Below are 24,561 nucleotides of genomic sequence, written 5' to 3'. Positions count from 1 at the left end.
AGATTTACCCTTTTCTCTTTTTCTGTGTTCATTATAGAGGTCACTTACAAGGAAAAATTGTGTTGTTTTAGTTTATTTGTGGTTTACTATTCTAAACCTCATGATTTGACCATACTTTAAACCTATGAGATTATACCCACCATCCTAAGTTTTTTGTATAGTCACAGCCAAGGTTCTATCTTATGGACAGAAACTCAAATATATACATTCAAAGTATCTTAAGACATTTTGAAGATGAACATTCCACTTTTGTCCGATGTGAGACCCAGAACTCCCATACAAAGAGCAACAGCAGGAAAAAAAAAAAAAAAAAGAGACTGAAGGTTCATACAAGCTAACACCGATTTTAACCTTCTCTGCTCTGTTAGAGAAAGACTCATGGAGACAACCTATTTGAAATCCCCCAAAAAGTTACCTTTGTTTGAGTAACAAAAGAACTCTTTGGAAAATTGATCCTCCAACCATGTCGTTGAAGAAACAACAGTCTATTGGTATGAGATTCTGATAAAGGTAAGGATGGAGTTTTGAACTAAGATATCATCCAGGTAGGGAAACACTGCACTACCCTGATATATAATCACAGAAAATAAGACACTAGAACATTTGATAATATTCTTGGAGCTGTAGCCAGACCAAATCATAGAGCAATAAACTGAAAATGCTCATCTAGAAAGGCAAACCTTAGACACTGGTAATTTTCCCTTTGTATTGGAACATGAAAATAAGCATCCCTTAAATCTATTGTGGTGATAAACTGACCATCCAAAACCGAAAGGCAGAATAGTTTCCATTTTGTAAGAAAGAATTCTTGCAAACTTGTTCAGAGCTTTCAGATCCAGGACCGTTCTGAAAATACCTTCTTTATTTTTGGAACAATGAAGAGATTTAAAATGAATTCCCATCCCCTGATACTGCAAAGGAACTGATACAAACACTCCCATAGTTTCCAGATCTGAAACTGACTGGAAAAAAAAGCTTGAGCCTTTAAGGGATTCCTTGGAACATTGGACAGAAAAAAAAAAAGTCTTCCTTTGAGAGGCCATGTTCTGAAACCTATCCAATAACCTTGGGAAACTATATTCAGAATCCAGTGACCTGGAACAGACTTAAAGGAACAGTTACTCAAACATTTTCTCCCCTTTAATTTGTTCCCAATGATCCACTTTACCTGCTGGAGTGTATTAAATTGTTTACAAGTATTTCCATTAACCTTATATTGGCATTTGAATTAGTTTATTTAGCCTTTGGAATCCCCACCCATCCTGAAAGTTATACTTCCAGTGGGTTATAGAAGAGACAAGGTAATAAAATGTTAATTTTCCATTGTTCTCTCCAAGTATTGGTGATTTGTTTATGGACAGATATAAGATGAAGAAGCAGGTATATTTACACAATGTAATAAAGTAATGAGATCTGATTATACCTACAAGCTCAACCTATTTTATTAGGTTGTGGCTTCAAAACACAAAATCAGCTCATTCATATACACAAATGAGCCTTAAAAAAATGCAAATCTCATACATTTTATACTCTGTAGTTTGTATAAAAAAAAAATTATTAAGTAATTGGAAAACACTTAAGGGAAAAACTATTTTATAGTATACTGTCCCTTTAAACCAAGCCTCCTGAAAAAGGCATAACCTACTCTCTAGCAGAACCTCTGGATCAGAGGCCGAACCATCATGCAGATTTGGTAGTAGAGATTACTTAGCCTGCTTTGACTTGTTCCAGTTAGCACTAGGCCAGAGGTGGCTTGCTTTAGAGTAGATGAGTCAACCTTTTGTTCCGTATTCTGATGAAAGAAACAGAAACTATTATAAGCTTTAGATTTCCCTTCAGACTTCTTGTCTTGAGGAAGAAAAGCCAAGTTATAGAATCTAAAGCAAACCATTTATTTCCCTTAAAAGAAAGAGACTATAGCCTTTATTTTGACACCATCTCAGCAAAGCAGGACTTAAGCCATAAAGCTCTCCTAAAAAGGACTGCCAAAGACATGCTTTTGATATTGACCTTCATATCACCAAAAAACAGCATAACAAATAAAAGAATAGGCACTTTTGAGTTAACCAAAAAGATTTTCACTAGCATAGTCATCAGAATACTGTTCCGAAAGACTAGATAACCATTAAGTTGAAGCAGCAGCCACATCAGGAATATGAATATATATAGCTTAACAACAGTCTTAAAAACTGAATTTAAACAATTACAAGGCCTATTCTCAGAAACCTTACAATCTTTAACCCCTAAAGTAAGCAAAACCTCTTTCAAAAGAGAACGAATATGTTCAATTTTAAACAAAAAGAGTATCAGGTTCAACATCAGAAGAAGACTCCTCAACACTAGAGAAAACTTCTCCTTCGGAAGGCGTAACAGTATCCCAGACATTAGGAGACATAGTAATAGTAGAAGGTAATATCTGAACAGACATTTTACACTTACTTGAAGGGAGTAGAGCAGCTAGCACCTCAGAAACAGCAGCTTTCTCCACACTGGGTGATAAAAGAGTAGCATTCTCCCATAGTGAACAAACAGAAGGAGGAATAATACCCATAGAAGCATCATTAGGTTGGTCTGAATGCATTAACATTTTGAAACACGAGTCACATAATTAAGCTGGAGGAGAGACCTCAGCTACTTTACAAAAACATACTTAATCTTTGTAGGAAGGTGTTCAGGAGACTCAGCTTCTAAGGTAAATTTAGGGACAGAATCAGACAGCTCCATTATAGCATTGAGAAAGCTAAGCTATACACACTATAACCCCTTAAAAAGCTCTTGTGGAATGAAAATAATTTACCCCCTCCTAAAGCAGCTTTAAAAATTTACAGGTACAATGTGTGCTACTCCAAATTGCAAAACAAAGCAGGTGTCATATAAACTTCACATCCGAAGCCTAGATAATGCTCAGCAGTTTGAAATAACACTCATGAAAAAACTGACAGTGAAAAGAGAATTAGCATGCCAAAAAACAAACGTGCACTAACCTGACGAAGCACGGAAAAAGTGTAACAGATCTAAAAAGACATGCTTTAAACCAACATGTGCTATCTTGACGCATGTAGACCCGAAGGCCAATGAGCGAAATTTAAACTAAGCACGCCAAAAAAACTGAAAAATAGCAAGTGGAAAAATTTATAGAATCTATCCCAGGGCCATATATATTAATAAATATATAAACAATAAATGCCAATAATAAGGCTATAGAGTGTCTAAACCTTTAAAATTATACTTGCCAACAGACACTCACTCACCAGCAAAAAAACAGTACATTGCCAAACCAGTACTTAAACATATCAGCAGAGGTTACGAAATATGAGTATATTGTAAATCCACAGAAGGCGGCAAAAGACAAGTCTCTGCAACCAATTATGGAGGGTCTGTGAAAGATTTCCCATGAGGCGAAAAAGGAGCCACAAATCATACCCCATATACGTCCCTCTGACAACCACTGTACTGTGAGGGGAAACTGGGCCTCAATATAGACTGATAAAAACCCTCTCGCTAAAGATTCAAATGCACATCTTTATTCTTCGACCACCTCCAGTGGAGGCAAAGTAAAGACTGAGGTACATGTGAGAGGGGTTTTAAAGAGCTTTTGAGGTTTGGGAATCTCTGCCTCCTAGTGGTATGTAAGAATAATTCCATGAGTAATGGGTCCTGGACACTTCCCTTTATGAAAGAATAGTGCAACCATGTCACCAGCGCGGGGCCCTAGACGGCCGCATTGCCCTAAGGCAAGCACTGTTCCCCACCTCCTTTCACCCCTTCTCATATTTGTTTTGCTTTCTGCATACAGTTAGCCTGGATTTTACTAGCTATCCTTTAGTGTATGTCGGTTCCAGTGAGGCTAGAACTTGGTGGAGCAGTGTAAAAATTTGAGAAGTTCTAATAACTAAAATGGACACATTTTTAGTGAGTTTACAATAAACCTGCATAAACACACAGACTCAGCAGCATTGAATTGAGGGAAGTAATTACCCAGCTGAAGGGTAGTAAAAAAACCCTGTGTGTGATACAAATATTAAGAAGCAGTGTGTGAAGAAGGAAATGCAAACCAAACATCTTACCATAGGTTGGACAAGCAAGCTCTTAATTTATAAAGGAGTTGTATATAGCTAAAGTTTTCTTTTTCATATGCCTTTATTTAAAATTAATATAGAAATTTACAAAAAAATATATATAAAATAGTTAAACAGAATTCGGGATGTGAAATGAATCACCAGAAAGTACAAGTGGAACATACCAAGATTAGATGCTACCTTTACTACTGCTTTATTTTCCTTAATATGGATATGAAACACACAATATTTATTTCATGATTCAGATAGAGAATACAATTTTAAACATTCCAATTTACTTCTATCTAATTTGATTCATTCTTTAGATATCCTTAGTTTAAGAAATAGCAATGCACATAGGTGAGCCAATCATATGAGGCATCTATGTGCAGCCACCAATCAGTAGCTACCGACCCTAATTAGATATGCTTTTCAACAAAAGAAATATCAAAAGAATGAAGCAAAATAGACCATAGAAGTAAATTGGAAAGTAATTTAAAATTGCATGCTCTTTCTAAATCATGAAATAAATACTGTAATTTGGGTTTCATGTCCCTTTATCTCTGCTTTATGGCTTTTCTACATTATGGACTATTTTAAAGGTTTGTTAAAGTAAAAAAATTACATGCTCTAATTTGACTAGCGACCCAGCACCTTTGTATGTTTAATCCCCCGCAACGGGTTTAAACAATAGTAGTCCAGAGGAAACGGACACTGATCCAATCAGCAGCGCTAATCGCATTACTCAGCTTTGCAGCTAGCGCTACTGATTGGATCAGTGTCCGTTTCTGCTTGGGACCAACAGTGCTCTGCAGGTCTGCCATATGTTTAGCCCCTTTGCGTGAGTTAGATATATGAGGTGGTGTTGCTAGTCTAACAAATTAGAGGATATCATTTTTCTACTATAAAGGGCACTTTAAATTGTCATGAAATTAAAGAATGAAGTTAACATTAAGCAACCGTGAAATTAAATTTCAAGCATCTTTCCTAATATGTGTGCTTACCAGTCTTTGTATTTCTGTAACTTTTACCTTTCAGAAACTGCTTCTTTCAATTCTCTCAGCCTAGATCATAATAGCCAATCGCAAAGGGCATAAATGTCTGCACATTTAATCTCATAGTGCCACCATTTTTGACAGTAAACGTGTATGTGTTACACTGCTGCCCCTTGCTTAAACAGTGTATCAGTTTTGTGAAGGTGTGCTCAATTTAAAGGAACAGTCTAGACCCAATACTTATTCTTTATTACTTACGGTTACATACCAGACAAGCATCTTGCAACGGGTTGCACATCTATAAGTTTGTAAGAAGAACATGAAACTTTTAAATAATAGTTTGTTAGCAGCCAAAAAGGTCTGCCAAGCTCCGCCCACAGCTTTCTTCTTGTTAGTGGTTTCTTGTATGACAGTTTAGAAGTGCACGTTTAATACTTTCGGTTAGCTATTTCAAATTACACAAATTAACATGTGAGAGTAGGAAAAACTAAAATTATTCTTACCTGATAATTTAATTTCCTTCTTGGCAGTGAGAGTCCATAAGAACATTCATAACCTATGGGAAATACTATTTCTGGCCACCAGAAGGAGGCAAAGACACCCCAAACAAGGATATAAATATAGAACTGGCCGACAGGCCCTTCTCCAGACCCTCCTGAAAAAAATTGAAGGATATGCAGAGTCTTCATTCTACACCAAGAAAAATCTTGCTGATCACACCAGTGAAGATAATTTCTCCAGACCTTATATTATATCTGTCTGGTAACCGGCTTACGAACCTGAATAAGAGTATCAATCACATTCTCAGAGAAGCAACTTTTGGTAGAGGAACAGTCCTTGAGACAGCAGATCCTGACGAAGAGGTAACCACCGAGGAGGAGCAGACAACAACCTCACAAGATCTACGTACCAGGTCCTGTGTGGCCATACAGGAGCTATCAGAATAGTTGGCATTTCGTCCTGTTTGATCTGGGCAACCACCCAGGGCAGAACAACAATCGAAGGAAACAGGTTTACTGAGCTCTCACTCACGTCTGTAGTGATTATTACCCAGGCAGGGTGACAAACTCATTCCTAGTAAAAATGTAGCTGGCAATACACAACTGTAGCGGTCTCAGATGAAAATGAGCAAACGGTATAGTATCCGATGCCGCAACCATGAGACCTACCACCTCCATGCAATGTGCTACTGAAAGATGGACATTGGACTGAAGCAGACAGCACGCTCACTGAAGCTTCTCACTGCACTGGTCTGTAAGGTAGATGTGCATACTGACTGAGTCTATGATTATTCCCAGAAAGTTTACTCTCGTAGCCAGGACAAGAGAACTCTTTTCTAGGTTGACTTTCCAACCATGCGCCTGAAGACACAAGAGTAACCTCTGCGTATGATCCTGAGCAACTGGAAAGAATGGAGCCTAAACCAGAATGTCATCCAGGCAAAGCTCCTAGCACCTTGGTGAACAGTTGGAGCTGTAGCGAGTCCGAAGGGAACCACAAACAACTGGTAGTTATTGTCTCGCAAGACAAATAGAAGGAAACAGTAATGATCCCTGTGGATCGGGATGTGGAGGTATGCGTCCTTTAAGTCTATAGTGGACATGAACTGACCCTCTTGGACTAAGGGAAGGATGGATCTTATTTCCATCTTGAAGGTGGGAACTCTTACAAATTTGTTTGAGTCCCTTCAAATCCAGAATCTGGTGAAACAAGCCTTCCTTTTTGATGATCACTTTTTCTGCTGGGGGAACTGGTACCACTACTCTTATGGTGAGGAGATCATTCACACAACGGAGCAGAGCCAGACAACAGGAAACAGTCCCTTGGGGGATGAGAGCAAAGTCCTATTCGGTACCCCAGATGCATAATGTCCATAACCCAAGGGTCCTGGACAGAGTGACCATTCCTTCAGAAAAAAAAAGTCTGCCCCCTACATGACCTGCTCCCAGGTGGGAGGCGAGACCGCCATGCAGACTTCTTGTCCTGAGAAGTCTTCTTGGGCTGTTTGTTCTTATTTCACCATTGAGTGGGATTCCATATTGTCCTAGGGGACTCAGTTTTAGGTTTCTCTGCACCCCTCTGATTCCTGTTCGGACGATAGGAAGAAAAATGCCCAGCAAAACAATTCTTCGGTTTAGACGTCTTATCCTGTGGTAGGAAAGCTCCTTTGCCACCTGTGACAGTAGCAATAATAACATCCACACCTGGATCAAAAAGACTTGCCCTTCAACTACGAGGATAAAAGCAGAGACTTAGATATGTTGTCCACAGACAAGGACTTAAGCCACAGAGCCCTCCTGACCATTACTGCAAAACTGGCGTTCTGAGCAGTGATGCAAATAATTTGGAGAATAGTGTCAATGAAAATGTCAAATGCATTTGTCAGAGATTGAACATGATCCTAAATCTCCTCCAGAGGAGTCTCCACGGTAATCTGTTCTGCTAAGGACTCACACCAGAACTTGGCCACAGCAACCACTACATCAGGGTGAAACAGGGCACCAGTTTGGGGGATCTTTAATGGACATAGTGCCATCCACCTTAGGAACACTGTTCCAGACCTCCGTGTGGGCCACAGGAACAGGAATGGATCTCTAAAAGGCAGCCAAAGGAGCAAAAGGGGTCCCCAGCTTCTCCCATTCCTTAGAGATAATTTCAGCGGTCTTTAAGCCGCTTCCAGTTTTTGGACCTGGTCCTCCTGTCGGCATGGCTGCTGGAACTCCCAAGTTTGACAGGACCTTCTTCAGCTGAAGCTGATCCGATTTCAATCTAATCGTGCCATCCTCAGAGTTATCTTCTGACACATCAGAAGGGTCAGAGGAAGAAATTTCTCCTTCAAAACTAAATAAAAAGGTTCAGAAGGTTGCCCAAAACTATCGGTCAGGGCCTCCGCCGTCACACCAGGGCTACATGCTGGGGAACAATGTTTAGCCTCAATGTGGGCTGAAAGGTCATCGGTTAGCTGGTCTACCCCAGCCGGGGATGAGCCACCTTCTGAATTTATTGGCTGTTTAACAGGGATCTACACCTCAGCAGAGGCCTGAGAAGCCGTAGTTGGGCATTCTAGGGACCAGGTCCAAAGAGGTTCCTCTACGGTCTGACCACCTTGGCCTCCTGCGTGAGACGTCAGGACATACGATAAGCAACTATAACAGAGCTGTGCTGGAGGGTTCACAGTTGATCGTTTGCAAAGTATACACTTGCTATTGCCAAAAGAAGTCAGAGAGGAAGATTCCTCCAGACTTTCAAACATAGAACCATCCATAAAGAACAAAAAGTTAGTTGTGAGCACACAGTAGGGTATTTAGTTCCCAAGCACCAAATAGCGGTCCCCTTGTAAACCCTGTTTAGGGCGTGTTACCCACTCCGGACAGGCCTAGCCTAGTTGCTACCATTCTCCCACGGACTACTGCGCAGTGGATCTGAAATTAGCCTTGTATTTTGTTACACACTGTGACAGGGAATGTAATGCTGGTCACTGTTCTGGATTTACATGCCAAAGTGTAATCCTCAAAGCCTATGACTCTGGCTGGAGTTCATGTACGACAACCAGATGTCTGACACAAGTGATAGAAATGTGCACAAGACACATATACTAGCGCAGGGACAGGACCTATGCCACCTATTGAAAGAGGGGGAAAAAAAAAAAAAAAAAAACTTACCCAAGTCTGTAATTTAGTGTGAAACCCACCGCATTATCAGACAGGGGACTTAGGTTACACTGGAAGGAGGAATAGGAAACCCAGCGTCAATATATACCAATACTCCAAGATTTATATGGATATATTATCCCCGGCTCATTGAGCCAATCCATAAACTTAATCTCCTTTTAACAGGACTCCTCTCTCTGCCAACCTCCATAGCCTTGTTTGTAGTGTCTTTGCCTCCTCCTGGTGGCTAGGAATAGTATTTACCATAGGTTATGAATGTTCTTGTGGACGTTCACTACCAATAGAAGGAAACTTATTTAAAGGGACAGTCTACATCAGAATTTTTTTTTTTCAAAAAGATAGATAATCCCTTTATTACTCAGGGTTATATTAATATACATTTTACCTCTGTAGACTGCCCCCTTATCTTAGTTCTTTTGACAGACTTGCATTTCAGCCAATCAGTGATGACTCAAATAACTTCACGGGAGTGAGCACAATGTTATTTAGAATGGAACCCATGAACTATAACTAACTGTGAAAAACTGTCAATATGCACTGAGATAAGAGGTAGTTTCAACGGCTTAGAAATCAGTTTACGAGCATACCTAGGTTTAGCTTTCAACAAATAATACCAAGAGAACAAAGCAAATTTGATGATAAAAGTAAAAGTAGAAAGGTGTTAAAAATTGCATGCCCTATATAAATCATGAAAGTTTATTTTTGACTAGACAGCACTTTAAGAGTCAATCAAGATTGGAGAAACAAAGAAACAGTCAACACCAGCATTTTTTCTTGTTTAAAAAAAAGATAGATAATCCCTACCTATTTCCTAGTTTTGAATAACCAACACAGTTATAATACACATTTTACCTCTGTAATTATCTTGCATCTAAGCCTCTGCAAACTGCCCCCTTATTTCAGTTCTTTTGACAGACTTGCATTTTAGCCAATCAGTGCTGACTCCTAGGTAGCTTCATGTGCGTGAGCTCAAAGTTATCTATATGACACACATGAACCAACGCCCTCTAGTGGTAAAAAAAACTGCCAAAATGCATTCAGATTAGATATGATCCTAGCTAGGTTTAGCTTTCAACTATGAATACCAAGAGACTTTGTATGTAATTTTATGCGGTATTTCTTCTTATATATTCTATTGTAGAAATAGTATACAGACAGCTATATAGAAGTATAGACGTATAACGGTCTCTTTTATTCTGTTGTCCATATTTCAGCTAACTTATGCAAGATATTTATTAAACAGCCATTAATGTCAGTACACCTTATGTGTATATTTATATAAATATATATCATACAGTTCTATTTATTTTTATGTTTCTTGTTTTTTTAAACATTGTATTGCCAAATTAGATTAGATTGTATAAACAGGCTATTTTTAGGTCATGCATTTTATGCTTATTATCTGAGATACTATTTTCATAAGATAATACTTTTACTTTATAATTAATTTGATTTATCCTTTTTTGCAATAAACGTATTAAATATCTATTGTTTAGAATTTTATCCCAGCTTATATTTCATGTACTTCTTACAAGCTTATAGATATGGGGACCAGTTGCAGGATGCTTCTCTGGTATGCAACAATAAGTAATCAAAATGATGTATTAGGTCTAGACTGTCCCTTTAACTCAAGCAAGGCTTGCGGACCACTGTCAAAAATGGTGTACTATAGGAGATGACATCAACAGATCTTATACGTGCATGCATTAGTTATAATGATACAGCAAGTGAAGAGCACATTTTCATGTAAGAAAGATAAAAGACCAAAACATAGATGAGGAGATTCAAAACGTGTTTACAGTTGCTAAACGTGTGCTATAAATTTTCATTTCCAGGTCCTTTAAACTGCTTGGATGCTGGAGATGCTGACGTGCAATGTAAAGTAAAATGATAGATGCTCAGGCAGCCAAAATACATCAGTGTCAGATAAGCCTCTATTAGCTAAGATACATTGCATCCATACACAAAGATTATCCACACACAAGAAAAAAAAAAGGTACATTCATTTTTTTAAAAATTAATCTTTACATTTTAGTACAAACGCTGGTTTTGCACCACAAATAGTCTCTCAACAAAAGGGACAAACCTTAAACATCTTATTGTGCACATAAATGCACAATATTGAAGAATCAGATTTTTTTTGCATGAAAAAGGTAAAATATTTAGGCCGATAGTCAACTCCCAAAGCTTTATTGGAGGACAGTGACATTCCCCATAAGCATAAAAACTATCAGTATTTTAATCTTTCTAGAACAGGAACACCCTTTTATTTATTTAAAAAAAGTAAATGCCCTCTTTTAGATGCAACAAAGGGGGGGGGGGGTTATAAAAACAATTGTAGATCACAATAGGTAGGGTGTTACTGCATAATCACATTACCTACTTAGTAACCAGCGACTTAAACTTGATATTCTAAAAAGAGTCAAAAAGTAATATTATAATAACTGTGGTTTTGGACATTGTAAAGTTCTTTTAAAAAAAATAAATGTTTACTCTTTTTAATTAGGTCAAATGTGTTTATTGTCTTGATAATTAATTACAATGCAATGGGAGGTGACATTGGGGTAAAAACGTTTCTAACCCAAATGGAAGCATTCAACAGAAGCTGTAATACTATTGGTCAACTGTAAAAAAACAGCAAACCAGGACACACTGGGACTAAAAAGTAATAAAAAAAAAGTGCCAGTCCCGGTTTAACACATTTGCAGACTGGTTAAACACATTGAAGCATTAAAACAACAATCCATGTTATTATTATGATGAGCAGTAAGCTTGTTTTATGCTTCTTTCTCCGGTTCACCTTCCAAAGCAGCTATATCCAACACTCATTCCACTGGCATTGTGTGAAAAACAAAGCTCTGCAATTCGATTATTTCTCCTTGACACAAGTCTGATTACTGGAGCACATAGATGATGTAAGCGTGTTCCACTCAATGACTGGCAGAAAGAATTTACAATTTAAATGTATTGTTTATCTTCCATGTTACGTGCGATGTCCAGAGTTTCTGTTGGATAGTAATGTGATTTGACATAGGCAGTAAAATAAAAAAATTCCCAGCTTAAGAAATTCTTTTAGATTTTTTGCGTTGATCCTCCTGATCCTGTGAAACCATGACATTAAAAAGAAACAAAACAAAAAAAAAACATCCCCATTACTATTGGGGTATCCGGTAATATGCAAACTACCATGGCACCACCATGTCAGAGTGAAGGGTTTAGGGATTATAGAGCTACTTCAGTTTCATAATAAACAGAACACTTAACTGCAAAGGGATTTGATCAGGACAGAAAAGTGTTCCCTCCCATTACCCTCTTTGCATTCAAAGAATTCCCCCTACACACATACGCAAATATGCACACACTCACGCACACACTGAAACACCCGTCCAGTTTATTCCAGTGAAGATGAATCGTCATCCTCGTCTTCATCATCAAAAGAGCAGGGGGTCTCCCCTCGAGACTCTGTGTAAAGTGAAGTACCAGAGCTGGAATGATGGCTGCTAGCAGTTAGGGACACTTCAGAATCAAAATATAATCCTGGCGTTACACTGTGATGGAAAATAGAAAGAAAAAATGCAGATTAAATAGCACATATAAAGATCTAAAGGTAACGAGAGAATGTTTAGAAATTACAATGCTTACAATTAAAAAGGAATGCTTAAAGGGACACTAAAAAAAAATAAAAAAATTCATAATTCAGGTAGAGAATACAATTTTAAACATTCCAATTTATTTCTGTTATCTAATTTGCTTCATTCTTTAGATATCTTTTGTTGAAGAAATGGCAATATACATGGGTGAGCCAACCACGAGGACTCTATGTGCAGCTACCAATCAGCAACTACTGAGACTATCTAGATATGCTTTTTTAGCAAAATATATAATGAGAATGAAGCAAATTAGATAATAGAAATACATTAGAAAGTTGTTTAAAATTGCATGCTCTTTCTAAATCTTTAAAGGGACACTGAATCCAATTTTTTTATTTTGTGATTCAGCTAGAGCATGAAATTTTAAGCAACTTTCTAATTTTCTCCTATTATCAAATGTTCTTAATTCTCTTGGTATCTTTATTTGAAATGCAAGAATTTAAGTTTAGATGCCGGCCCATTTTTGGTGAACAACCTGGGTTGTTCTTGCTGATTGGTGGATAAATTCATCCACCAACAAAAAAGTGCTGTCCAGAGTCTGAACCAAACAAAAAGCTTAGATGCCTTATTTTTCAAATAAAGATTGCAAGGGAAAGAAAAAAAATTGATAATAGGAGTAAATTAGAAAGTTTCTTAAAATTGCATGCTTTTTCTGAATCATGAAAGAAAAAATGTGGGTTCAGTGTCCCTTTAAGTTAAAATTCACATACACACACACACAAACACATTCTGAGGCAACAGCTCCACTGGGGATTTGCAAGATTTTATGATTGTCTGATGGCTGCCATATGATACAGGGGGCAGGAAAATAATTATTTTTGCAATCTCACAAAAAAACAAAACATCTACATATCAACAAATACCATATGGTTATAAAAATAAAAAATCAAAGCCAATGTGGCTAAATAAAAATGTGTTAAGAGAAATTAGGAAAAAACGTAGGGCATTTAAATTATTCTAAGAAAAAAGTACAGACTCAACATTCCATAGTTATAAAGAATGTAACAAAGCATGCAAAAAAGCAATCAAATTAGCCCAAATTGAAAATGAAAAATTAATTGCAAAGGATTCTAAGTGTAACCCTAAAAGGTTCTTTAAGTACATAAATAGCAAAAAATCTAAGGAGGACAATATAGGTACATTAAAATGCGTGGAGGGTAGAATGATAAATAATAGCAGGGAGAAGGCTGAGGTACTAAACCAGTTTTTTTCTTCAGTATACACAAGAGAGGAACCATTGGATGATACTTTGGAACAAAATAGAACATGCCAGTCCATACCATTAACTGGGTTATGTTTAGAGGATATCAGGAAAAAACTGGATAATATTAAGGTAAATAAAACTCCAGGCCCAGATGGAATACACCCAAGGGTGTTAAGGAAAGTTAGCACTGTTATAGACAAACCTCTACTCTTAATTTTTCAAGACTCAGGCATGGTACCCCAGGATTGGCGTAAATCTGATGTGGTGCCACCCTTCAAAAACATAATTTATGCTTACCTGATAAATTTATTTCTCTTGTGGTGTATCCAGTCCACGGATCATCCATTACTTGTGGGATATTCTCCTTCCCAACAGGAAGTTGCAAGAGGATCACCCACAGCAGAGCTGCTATATAGCTCCTCCCCTAACTGCCATATCCAGTCATTCGACCGAAAACAAGCAGAGAAAGGAGAAACCATAGGGTGCAGTGGTGACTGTAGTTTAAAATTAAAAAATACCTGCCTTAAAATGACAGGGCGGGCCGTGGACTGGATACACCACAAGAGAAATAAATTTATCAGGTAAGCATAAATTATGTTTTCTCTTGTAAGGTGTATCCAGTCCACGGATCATCCATTACTTGTGGGATACCAATAACAAAGCTAAAGAACACGGATGAAGGGAGGGACAAGGCAGGTACTTAAAACGGAAGGTACCACTGCCTGTAAAACCTCTCTCGCAAAAATAGCCTCTGAAGAAGCAAAAGTATCAAATTTGTAGAATTTTGAAAAAGTATGAAGCGAAGACCAAGTCGCCGCCTTGCAAATCTGTTCAACAGAAGCCTCATTTTTAAAGGCCCATGTGGAAGCCACAGCTCTAGTAGAATGAGCTGTAATCCTTTCTGGAGGCTGCTGGCCAGCAGTCTCATAGGCTAAGCGGATTATGCTTCTTAGCCAAAAAGAAAGAGGTTGCCGAAGCCTTTTGACCTCTCCTCTGTCCAGAGAAGACAACAAACAAAGCAGATGTTTGACGAAAATCTTTAGGAGCTTGTAAGTAAAACTTTAAAGCACGAACCACGTCCAGATTGTGTAATAGACGTTCCTTTTTGAAGAAGGATTAGGACACAAAGACCGAACAACAATCTCTTGATTGATATTCTTATTAGATACCAACTTAGGTAAAAACCCAGGTTTGGTACGCAGAACTACCTTATCTGCATGGAAGATCAGATAAGGAGAATCACATTGTAAGGCAGATAACTCGGAAACTCTACGAGCCAAGGAAATAGCTACCAAAAAAAGAACTTTCCAAGATAAAAGTTTGATATCTATGGAATGAAGAGGTTCAAACGGAACCCCCTGAAGAACTTTAAGAACCAAAATTTAAGCTCCAAAGTGGAGCAACAGGTTTAAACACAGGCTTGATTCTAACTAAAGCCTGACAAAATGCCTGAACATCTGGGACATCCGCCAGACGCTTGTGCAAAAGAATAGATAGTGCAGAAATCTGTCCCTTTAAGGAACTAGCTGACAATCCTTTCTCTAATTCTTCTTTGAGAAAAGATAATATCCTGGGAATCCTGACCTTACTCCATGAGTAGCCCTTGGATTCACACCAATAAAGATATTTACGCCATATCTTATGATAGATTTTCCTGGTGACAGGCTTTCGTGCCTGAATTAAGGTATCAATGACTGACTCGGAGAAACCACGCTTTGATAAAATCAAGCATTGAATCTCCAGGCAGTCAGCCTCAGAGAAATTAGATTTGGATGGTTGAAAGGACCTTGAAGTAGAAGGTCCTGTCTCAGCGACAGAGTCCATGGTGGAAAGGATGACATGTCCACCAGATCTGCATACCAAGTCCTGCGTGGCCACGCAGGCGCTATCAAGATCACTGATCCTCTCTCCTGCTTGATTTTGGCAATCAGACGAGGGAGCAGAGGAAACAGTGGAAACACATAAGCCAGGTTGAAGGACCAAGGCGCTGCTAGAGCATCTATCAGCGTTGCCTTGGGGTCCCTGGACCTGGATCCGTAACAAGGAAGCTTGGCGTTCTGGTGAGACGCCATGAGATCCAGTTCTGGTGTGCCCCAACGATGAACCAATTGTGCAAACACCTCCGGATGGAGTTCCCACTCCCCCGGATGAAAAGTCTGTCGACTTAGAAAATCCGCCTCCCAGTTCTCTACACCTGGGATATGGATAGCTGATAGGTGGCAAGAGTGAATCTCCGCCCAGCGAATTATCTTTGAGACTTCTAACATCGCTAGGGAACTCCTTGTTCCCCCTTGATGGTTGATGTAAGCCTCAGTCGTGATGTTGTCCGACTGAAATCTGATGAACCTCATTGTCGCCAAGCCTGAAGAGCATTGAATATCGCTCTTAGTTCCTCCTGAGTCCACGATCCCTGAGCCTTCAGTGAGTTCCAGACTGCACCCCAACCTAGAAGGCTGGCATCTGTCGTTACAATTGTCCAATCTGGCCTGCGAAAGGTCATACCTTTGGACAGATGGACCCAAGATAGCCACCAGAGAAGAGAATCCCTGGTCTCTTGATCCAGATTTAGTAGAGGGGACAAATCTGTGTAATCCCCATTCCACTGACTGAGCATGCAGAGTTGCAGCGGTCTGAGATGTAGGCGTGCAAACGGCACTATGTCCATTGCCGCTACCATTAAGCCGATTACTTCCATGCACTGAGCCACCAAAGGGCGAGGAATGGAATAAAGAACACGGCAGGAATTTAGAAGTTTTGATAACCTGGACTCCGTCAGGAATATTTTCATTTCTACAGAATCTATCAGAGTCCATAGGAAGGAAACTCTTGTGAGGGGGGATAGAAAACTCTTTTCCTCGTTCACCTTCCACCCATGCGACCTCAGAAATGCCAACACTATGTCCGTATGAGACTTGGCAACTTGGAAGTTTGACGCCTGAATCAGGATGTAGTCTAAATAAGGGGCCACTGCTATGCCCCGCGGCCTTAGGACCGCCAGAAGCGACCCCAGAACCTTGGTAAAAATTCTTGGGGCTGTAGCTAACCCAAAGGGAAGAGCTACAAACTGGTAATGCCTATCTAGGAAGGCAAACCTAAGAAACCGATGATGATCTTTGTGTATCGGAATGTGAAGATAAGCATCCTTTAAATCCACTGTAGTCATGTATTGACCCTCCTGGATCATAGGTAGGATGGTACGAATAGTCTCCATCTTGAATGATGGAACTCTGAGCAATTTGTTTAAGATCTTTAGATCCAAAATTGGTCTGAAGGTTCCCTCTTTTTTGGGAACCACAAACAGATTTGAGTAAAATCCCTGTCCCTGTTCCTCCTTTGGAACTGGATGGATCACTCCCATAACTAGGAGGTCTTGTACACAGTGTAAGAATGTAAGAATGCCTCTCTCTTTATCTGGTTTGCAGATAATTGAGAAAAGGTGAAATCTCCCTTTTGGGGGGGGGGGGGGGGAGCCTTGAAGTCCAGAAGATATCCCTGGGATATAATTTCCAACGCCCAGGGATCCTGGACATCTCTTGCCCACACCTGGGCGAAGAGCGAAAGTCTGCCCCCTACTAGATCCATTACCGGATAGGGGGCCGTTCCTTCATGCTGTCTTAGAGGCAGCAGCAGGCTTTTTGGCCTGCTTACCCTTGTTCCAGGTCTGGTTAGGTCTCCAGACCGTCTTGGACTGAGCAAAAGTTCCCTCTTGTTTTGCATTAGAGGAAGTTGATGCCGCACTTGCCTTGAAGTTTCGAAAGGCACGAAAATTAGACTGTTTGGCCCTTGATTTGGACCTATCCTGAGGAAGGGCATGACCTTTTCCTCCAGTGATATCAGCAATAATCTCCTTCAAACCAGGCCTGAATAGGGTCTGCCCCTTGAAGGGAATGTTAAGCAGCTTAGACTTTGAAGTAACGTCAGCTAACCATGATTTAAGCCATAGCGCTCTGCGCGCCTGGATAGCAAAACCAGAATTCTTAGCCGTTAGTTTAGTCAAATGAACAATGGCATCAGAAACAAAAAAATTGGCTAGCTTAAGTGCTCTAAGCTTGTCAAGTATGTCATCCAATGGAGTCGCTACCTGTAAAGCCTCTTCCAGAGACTCAAAACAGAACACCGCAGCAGCAGTGACAGGAGCAATGCATGCAAGGGGCTGTAGGATAAAACCTTGTTGAATAAACATTTTCTTAAGGTAACCCTCTAACTTTATCCATTGGATCTAAGAAAGCACAACTGTCCTCGCCTCGACAGGGATAGTGGTACGCTTTGCTAGAGTAGAAACTGCTCCCTCCACCTTAGGAACTGTCTGCCATAAGTCCCGTGTGGTGGCGTCTATTGGAAACATTTTTCTAAAAATAAGAGGGGGAGAGAACGGCACACCTGGTCTATCCCATTCCTTTGTAATAATTTCTGTAAACCTTTTAGGTATTGGAAAAACATCAGTGCACACCGGCACTGCATAGTATTTATCCAGTCTACACAATTTCTCTGGCACTGCAATTGTATCACAGTCATTCAGAGCAGCTAAAACCTCACTGAGTAACACACAGAGGTGTTCAAGCTTAAATTTAAATGTAGAGATATCAGAATAAGGTTGCATCATCTTCCCCGAGTCAGAAACATCACCCACAGAAAGAAGCTCTCCTTCTTCAGCTTCTGCATATTGTGAGGCAGTATCAGACATAGCTCTTAAAGCGTCAGTATGCTCTGCATTTCGTCTAACCCCAGAGCTATCTCGCTTTCCTCTAAATTCAGGTAGTCTGGCTAATACCGCTGACAGTGTATTATCCATGACTGCCGCCATGTCTTGTAAAGTAAACGCTATGGGCGCCCTATATGTACTTGGCGCCATTTGAGCGTGAGTCCCTTGAGCGGGAGTCAAAGGATCTGACACGTGGGGAGAGTTAGTCGGCATAACTTCCCCCTCGTCAGATTCCTCTGGTGATAAATTGTTTAAAGACAGAATATGATCTTTATTGCTTAAAGTGAAATCAGTACATTTGGTACACATTCTAAGAGGGGGTTCCACAATGGCTTTTAAACATAATGAACAAGGAGTTTCCTCTATGTCAGACATGTTTGTACAGACTAGCAATGAGACTAGCAAGCTTGGAAAACACTTTAAATCAAGTTAACAAGCAAATATAAGAAACGGTACTGTGCCTTTAAGAGAAACAAATTTTGTCAGAATTTGAAAAACAGTGAAAAAGGCAGTAAATCAAACGAAATTTTTACAGTGTGTATAATAAGCTAACAGAGCATTACACCCACTTGCAAATGGATGATTAACCCCTTAGTTCAAAAAACGGATCAAAAAAACGATAGACGTTTTTTAACAGTCACACCAAACTGCCACAGCCTTGCTGTGGACCTACCTTCCCCAACAAACGATTTTGGAAAGCCTAAGAGCCCTTTAGAGATGTCCTATAGCATTCAGGGGACTCCTGGAGGAAGCTGGATGTCTCAGTCTGTAAAAGTTACTGCGCAAAAAAGCGCTAAATTAGGCCCCTCCCACTCATAGTAACACAGTGGAAAGCCTCAGGAAACGTTTAAACATGCCAGCAAACGTTTTATATTGCAAATCTATAAGAGTATTACCTCAGAAAGTAAGCATGATACCAGTCGCTATTAAATCACTGTATTCAGGCTTACCTTACATAAATTTGGTATCAGCAGCATTTTCTAGCATTCACATCTTCTAGAAAAATCTTAACTGCACATACCTCATAGCAGGATAACCTGCACGCCATTCCCCCGCTGAAGTTACCTCTCTCTTCAGTCATGTGTGAGAACAGCAATGGATCTTAGTTACAACCTGCTAAGATCATAGAAATCACAGGCAGATTCTTCTATTTTTCTGCCTGGGACAAAATAGTACAACTCCGGTACCATTTAAAAGTAACAAACTTTTGATTGAAGCAAGATAACAGCTACATTTCACCACTTTCCTCTTACTACCTCCATGCTTGTTGAGAGTTGCAAGAGAATGACTGGGTATGGCAGTTAGGGGAGGAGCTATATAGCAGCTCTGCTGTGGGTGATCCTCTTGCAACTTCCTGTTGGGAAGGAGAATATCCCACAAGTAATGGATGATCCGTGGACTGGATACACCTTACAAGAGAAAAGGGAAGCAGGGATGATCCAGGAAGCTATAGACCAGTTAGTCTGACATCAATAATGGGGAAGATATTTGAAGGGATTATAAGGGATTATATTGATGAGCATATTCGTGTAAACAAGATTATAAATTCTAATCAGAATGGTTTTAGGAGAAATAGATCATGTCAAACTAATCTAATTAGATTCTACGAGGAAGTAAGTAAAAATATAGATAAAAGGGGAAACAGTTGAGGTGATATACTTAGATTTTGCAAAGGCATTTGATACAGTGCCACATGAGAGATTAATACACAAAATTAAGGGACTGGGAATAGATGAAAATATTAGCTCATGGATTAATAACTGTATAAAAGATAGGGAGCAACGAGTAGTAGTAAATGGATCATACTCAGATTGGACAAAGGTAATAAGTGGAGTCCCCCAGGGATCAGTACTGGGCCCTGTTCTTTTTAATGTTTTTGATAAATGACTTGGAGCAAGGATTAAATAGCGACATCTCTATTTTTGCAGATGATACCAAGTTAAGTAGCAGGATGAACTTTCATTACAAAGTGATCTGCAAAAATTATAAGTATGGGCAGATAAATGGAAAATGAGATTTAATACGGGAAAAAACAAGGTTCTACATTTTGGAAGTAAAAATAAGCAGGCAACGTATTTTTTAAATGGGACAAGACTTAGCCAAACAGAGGAAAGGGATTTTGGATTAGTAATAGATAACGATGGGTGCACAATGCAGGGCAGCGGCTTCAAAGGCTAATAAGATACTAGCATGTATTAAAAGAGGCATTGATTCAAGGGAGGAAAGAATAATTCTGTCACTATATAAAGCCCTGGTAAGACCTCACCTTGAGTATGGAGTGCAGTTCTAGGGACCGACTGCAAAAAAAAAGATATTGCAGAACTAGAAAAAGTTCAGAGAGTTCCAATAAGAGGATTGGAGAATTTAAGCTATGAGGAGAGGCTAGCCAAACTGGGTCTGTTTTTTTTTAGAAAAAAGGCGCTTGAGAGGTGACATGATTACTTTAAATAAATATATTCAAGGATCATATACAGAGATGGCAGAAGCTCTGTTTATTCCAAGAAAATTGTTTGACAAGAGGTCATAATTTAAGGTTGGAGGAAAGGAGATTTAATCTCCTGCAACGGAAACGTTTTTTCACTGTAAGAGCACTTTAAGAGCAATAAAATTGTGGAACTCATTACCAAAAGAGGTAGTGAATGATAATACCCTAGATACATTTAGAAATAGTCTGGATACATTTCTGTATATAAACAAAATTCATGGATATGATAGCTAGTATTAAATGGGTCATCTTTTAGTGGGGTTATTTAAGCTTAACTGGAGCTTTTTGTAAGGATTTTAGATTTGTAAAGGTTGAACTCGATGGACTTCGGTCTTTTTTCAACCTTATCTACTATGTTACTGTTTATTTGAAAACTATATTGCATCATCTTTCTATTATGCATTTGTTGAGTATGCAATACTACTGTATTTCATGGTTCTTTAAATACATTGATAAAAACAAGTTTCTCTTAATCTAGAAATGTTCCAATTCAGTAAAAAAAAAAAAAAAAAAGTGCATTTAAGTTGATGTTCAGCTTATGTTTCATGTCTGTCACCATAATACTGTTCCTATGGTGGGAAACCGCTTCAATAGAACTGATTAGCTTCTGATGTACATAACATAATCAGGGTATTTACATATCAAAAAGGTTTGGGGGAAAGAAAAAAACAGAATTTATGTTTACCTGATAAATTTCTTTCTCCAACGGTGTGTCCGGTCCACGGCGTCATCCTTACTTGTGGGATATTCTCTTCCCCAACAGGAAATGGCAAAGAGCCCAGCAAAGCTGGTCACATGATCCCTCCTAGGCTCCGCCTACCCCAGTCATTCGACCGACGTTAAGGAGGAATATTTGCATAGGAGAAACCATATGGTACCGTGGTGACTGTAGTTAAAGAAAATAAATTATCAGACCTGATTAAAAAACCAGGGCGGGCCGTGGACCGGACACACCGTTTGAGAAAGAAATTTATCAGGTAAACATAAATTCTGTTTTCTCCAACATAGGTGTGTCCGGTCCACGGCGTCATCCTTACTTGTGGGAACCAATACCAAAGCTTTAGGACACGGATGAAGGGAGGGAGCAAATCAGGTCACCTAAATGGAAGGCACCACGGCTTGCAAAACCTTTCTCCCAAAAATAGCCTCAGAAGAAGCAAAAGTATCAAACTTGTAAAATTTGGTAAAAGTGTGCAGTGAAGACCAAGTCGCTGCCCTACATATCTGATCAACAGAAGCCTCGTTCTTGAAGGCCCATGTGGAAGCCACAGCCCTAGTGGAATGAGCTGTGATTCTTTCGGGAGGCTGCCGTCCGGCAGTCTCGTAAGCCAATCTGATGATGCTTTTAATCCAAAAAGAGAGAGAGGTAGAAGTTGCTTTTTGACCTCTCCTTTTACCTGAATAAACAACAAACAAGGAAGATGTTTGTCTAAAATACTTTGTAGCATCTAAATAGAATTTTAGAGCGCGAACAACATCCAAATTGTGCAACAAACGTTCCTTCTTTGAAACTGGTTTTGGACACAGAGAAGGTACGATAATCTCCTGGTTAATGTTTTTGTTAGAAACAACTTTTGGAAGAAAACCAGGTTTAGTACGTAAAACCACCTTATCTGCATGGAACACCAGATAAGGAGGAGAACACTGCAGAGCAGATAATTCTGAGACTCTTCTAGCAGAAGAAATTGCAACTAAAAACAAAACTTTCCAAGATAATAACTTAATATCAACGGAATGTAAGGGTTCAAACGGAACCCCCTGAAGAACTGAAAGAACTAAATTGAGACTCCAAGGAGGAGTCAAAGGTTTGTAAACAGGCTTGATTCTAACCAGAGCCTGAACAAAGGCTTGAACATCTGGCACAGCTGCCAGCTTTTTGTGAAGTAACACCGACAAGGCAGAAATCTGTCCCTTCAGGGAACTTGCAGATAATCCTTTTTCCAATCCTTCTTGAAGGAAGGATAGAATCCTAGGAATCTTAACCTTGTCCCAAGGGAATCCTTTAGATTCACACCAACAGAGATATTTTTTCCAAATTTTGTGGTAAATCTTTCTAGTTACAGGCTTTCTGGCCTGAACAAGAGTATCGATAACAGAATCTGAGAATCCTCGCTTCGATAAAATCAAGCGTTCAATCTCCAAGCAGTCAGCTGGAGTGAAACCAGATTCGGATGTTCGAACGGACCCTGAACAAGAAGGTCTCGTCTCAAAGGTAGCTTCCAAGGTGGAGCCGATGACATATTCACCAGATCTGCATACCAAGTCCTGCGTGGCCACGCAGGAGCTATCAAGATCACCGACGCCCTCTCCTGATTGATCCTGGCTACCAGCCTGGGGATGAGAGGAAATGGCGGGAACACATAAGCTAGTTTGAAGGTCCAAGGTGCTACTAGTGCATCCACTAGAGCCGCCTTGGGATCCCTGGATCTGGCCCCGTAGCAAGGAACTTTGAAGTTCTGACGAGAGGCCATCAGATCCATGTCTGGAATGCCCCACAGGTGAGTGACTTGGGCAAAGATTTCCGGATGGAGTTCCCACTCCCCCGGATGCAATGTCTGACGACTCAGAAAATCCGCTTCCCAATTTTCCACTCCTGGGATGTGGATAGCAGACAGGTGGCAGGAGTGAGACTCCGCCCATAGAATGATTTTGGTCACTTCTTCCATCGCTAGGGAACTCCTTGTTCCCCCCTGATGGTTGATGTACGCAACAGTTGTCATGTTGTCTGATTGAAACCGTATGAACTTGGTCCTCGCTAGCTGAGGCCAGGCCTTGAGAGCATTGAATATCGCTCTCAGTTCCAGAATATTTATCGGTAGAAGAGATTCTTCCCGAGACCAAAGACCCTGAGCTTTCAGGGATCCCCAGACCGCGCCCCAGCCCATCAGACTGGCGTCGGTCGTGACAATGACCCACTCTGGTCTGCGGAATGTCATCCCTTGTGACAGGTTGTCCAGGGACAGCCACCAACGGAGTGAGTCTCTGGTCCTCTGATTTACTTGTATCTTCGGAGACAAGTCTGTATAGTCCCCATTCCACTGACTGAGCATGCACAGTTGTAATGGTCTTAGATGAATGCGCGCAAAAGGAACTATGTCCATTGCCGCTACCATCAACCCGATCACTTCCATGCACTGAGCTATGGAAGGAAGAGGAACGGAATGAAGAATCCGACAAGAGTCTAGAAGTTTTGTTTTTCTGACCTCTGTCAGAAAAATCCTCATTTCTAAGGAGTCTATAATTGTTCCCAAGAAGGGAACCCTTGTTGACGGGGATAGAGAACTCTTTTCCACGTTCACTTTCCATCCGTGAGATCTGAGAAAGGCCAGGACGATGTCCGTGTGAGCCTTTGCTTGAGGAAGGGACGACGCTTGAATCAGAATGTCGTCCAAGTAAGGTACTACCGCAACGCCCCTTGGTCGTAGCACAGCTAGAAGGGACCCTAGTACCTTTGTGAAAATCCTTGGAGCAGTGGCTAATCCGAAAGGAAGCGCCACGAACTGGTAATGTTTGTCCAGGAATGCGAACCTTAGGAACCGATGATGTTCCTTGTGGATAGGAATATGTAGATACGCATCCTTTAAATCCACCGTGGTCATGAATTGACCTTCCTGGATGGAAGGAAGAATAGTTCGAATGGTTTCCATCTTGAACGATGGAACCTTGAGAAACTTGTTTAAGATCTTGAGATCTAAGATTGGTCTGAACGTTCCCTCTTTTTTGGGAACTATGAACAGATTGGAGTAGAACCCCATCCCTTGTTCTCTTAATGGAACTGGATGAATCACTCCCATTT

At 40.0% G+C, this 24,561-nt stretch overlaps 1 protein-coding gene across 2 annotated transcripts in view; it reads right to left on the bottom strand.

Annotated features, from left to right (window-relative positions):
- Positions 1-4,121: 4,121 nt before the first annotated feature.
- TFDP2 (transcription factor Dp-2) overlaps positions 4,122-24,561 on the bottom strand; it is a 164,084-nt gene continuing 143,644 nt past the window's right edge. For both annotated transcript variants that reach the window (XM_053709818.1, XM_053709819.1), the window contains exon 11: positions 4,122-12,272. In XM_053709818.1, coding sequence (XP_053565793.1) covers positions 12,116-12,272 — 157 coding nt within the window. In that variant the 3' untranslated portion in view covers positions 4,122-12,115. The remainder of the gene's footprint in view (positions 12,273-24,561) is intronic.

Source organism: Bombina bombina, chromosome 4 (assembly GCF_027579735.1).
Source record: "Bombina bombina isolate aBomBom1 chromosome 4, aBomBom1.pri, whole genome shotgun sequence".
Lineage (NCBI taxonomy): Eukaryota > Metazoa > Chordata > Amphibia > Anura > Bombinatoridae > Bombina > Bombina bombina.
This window is presented reverse-complemented; position numbering and strand designations above follow the sequence as displayed.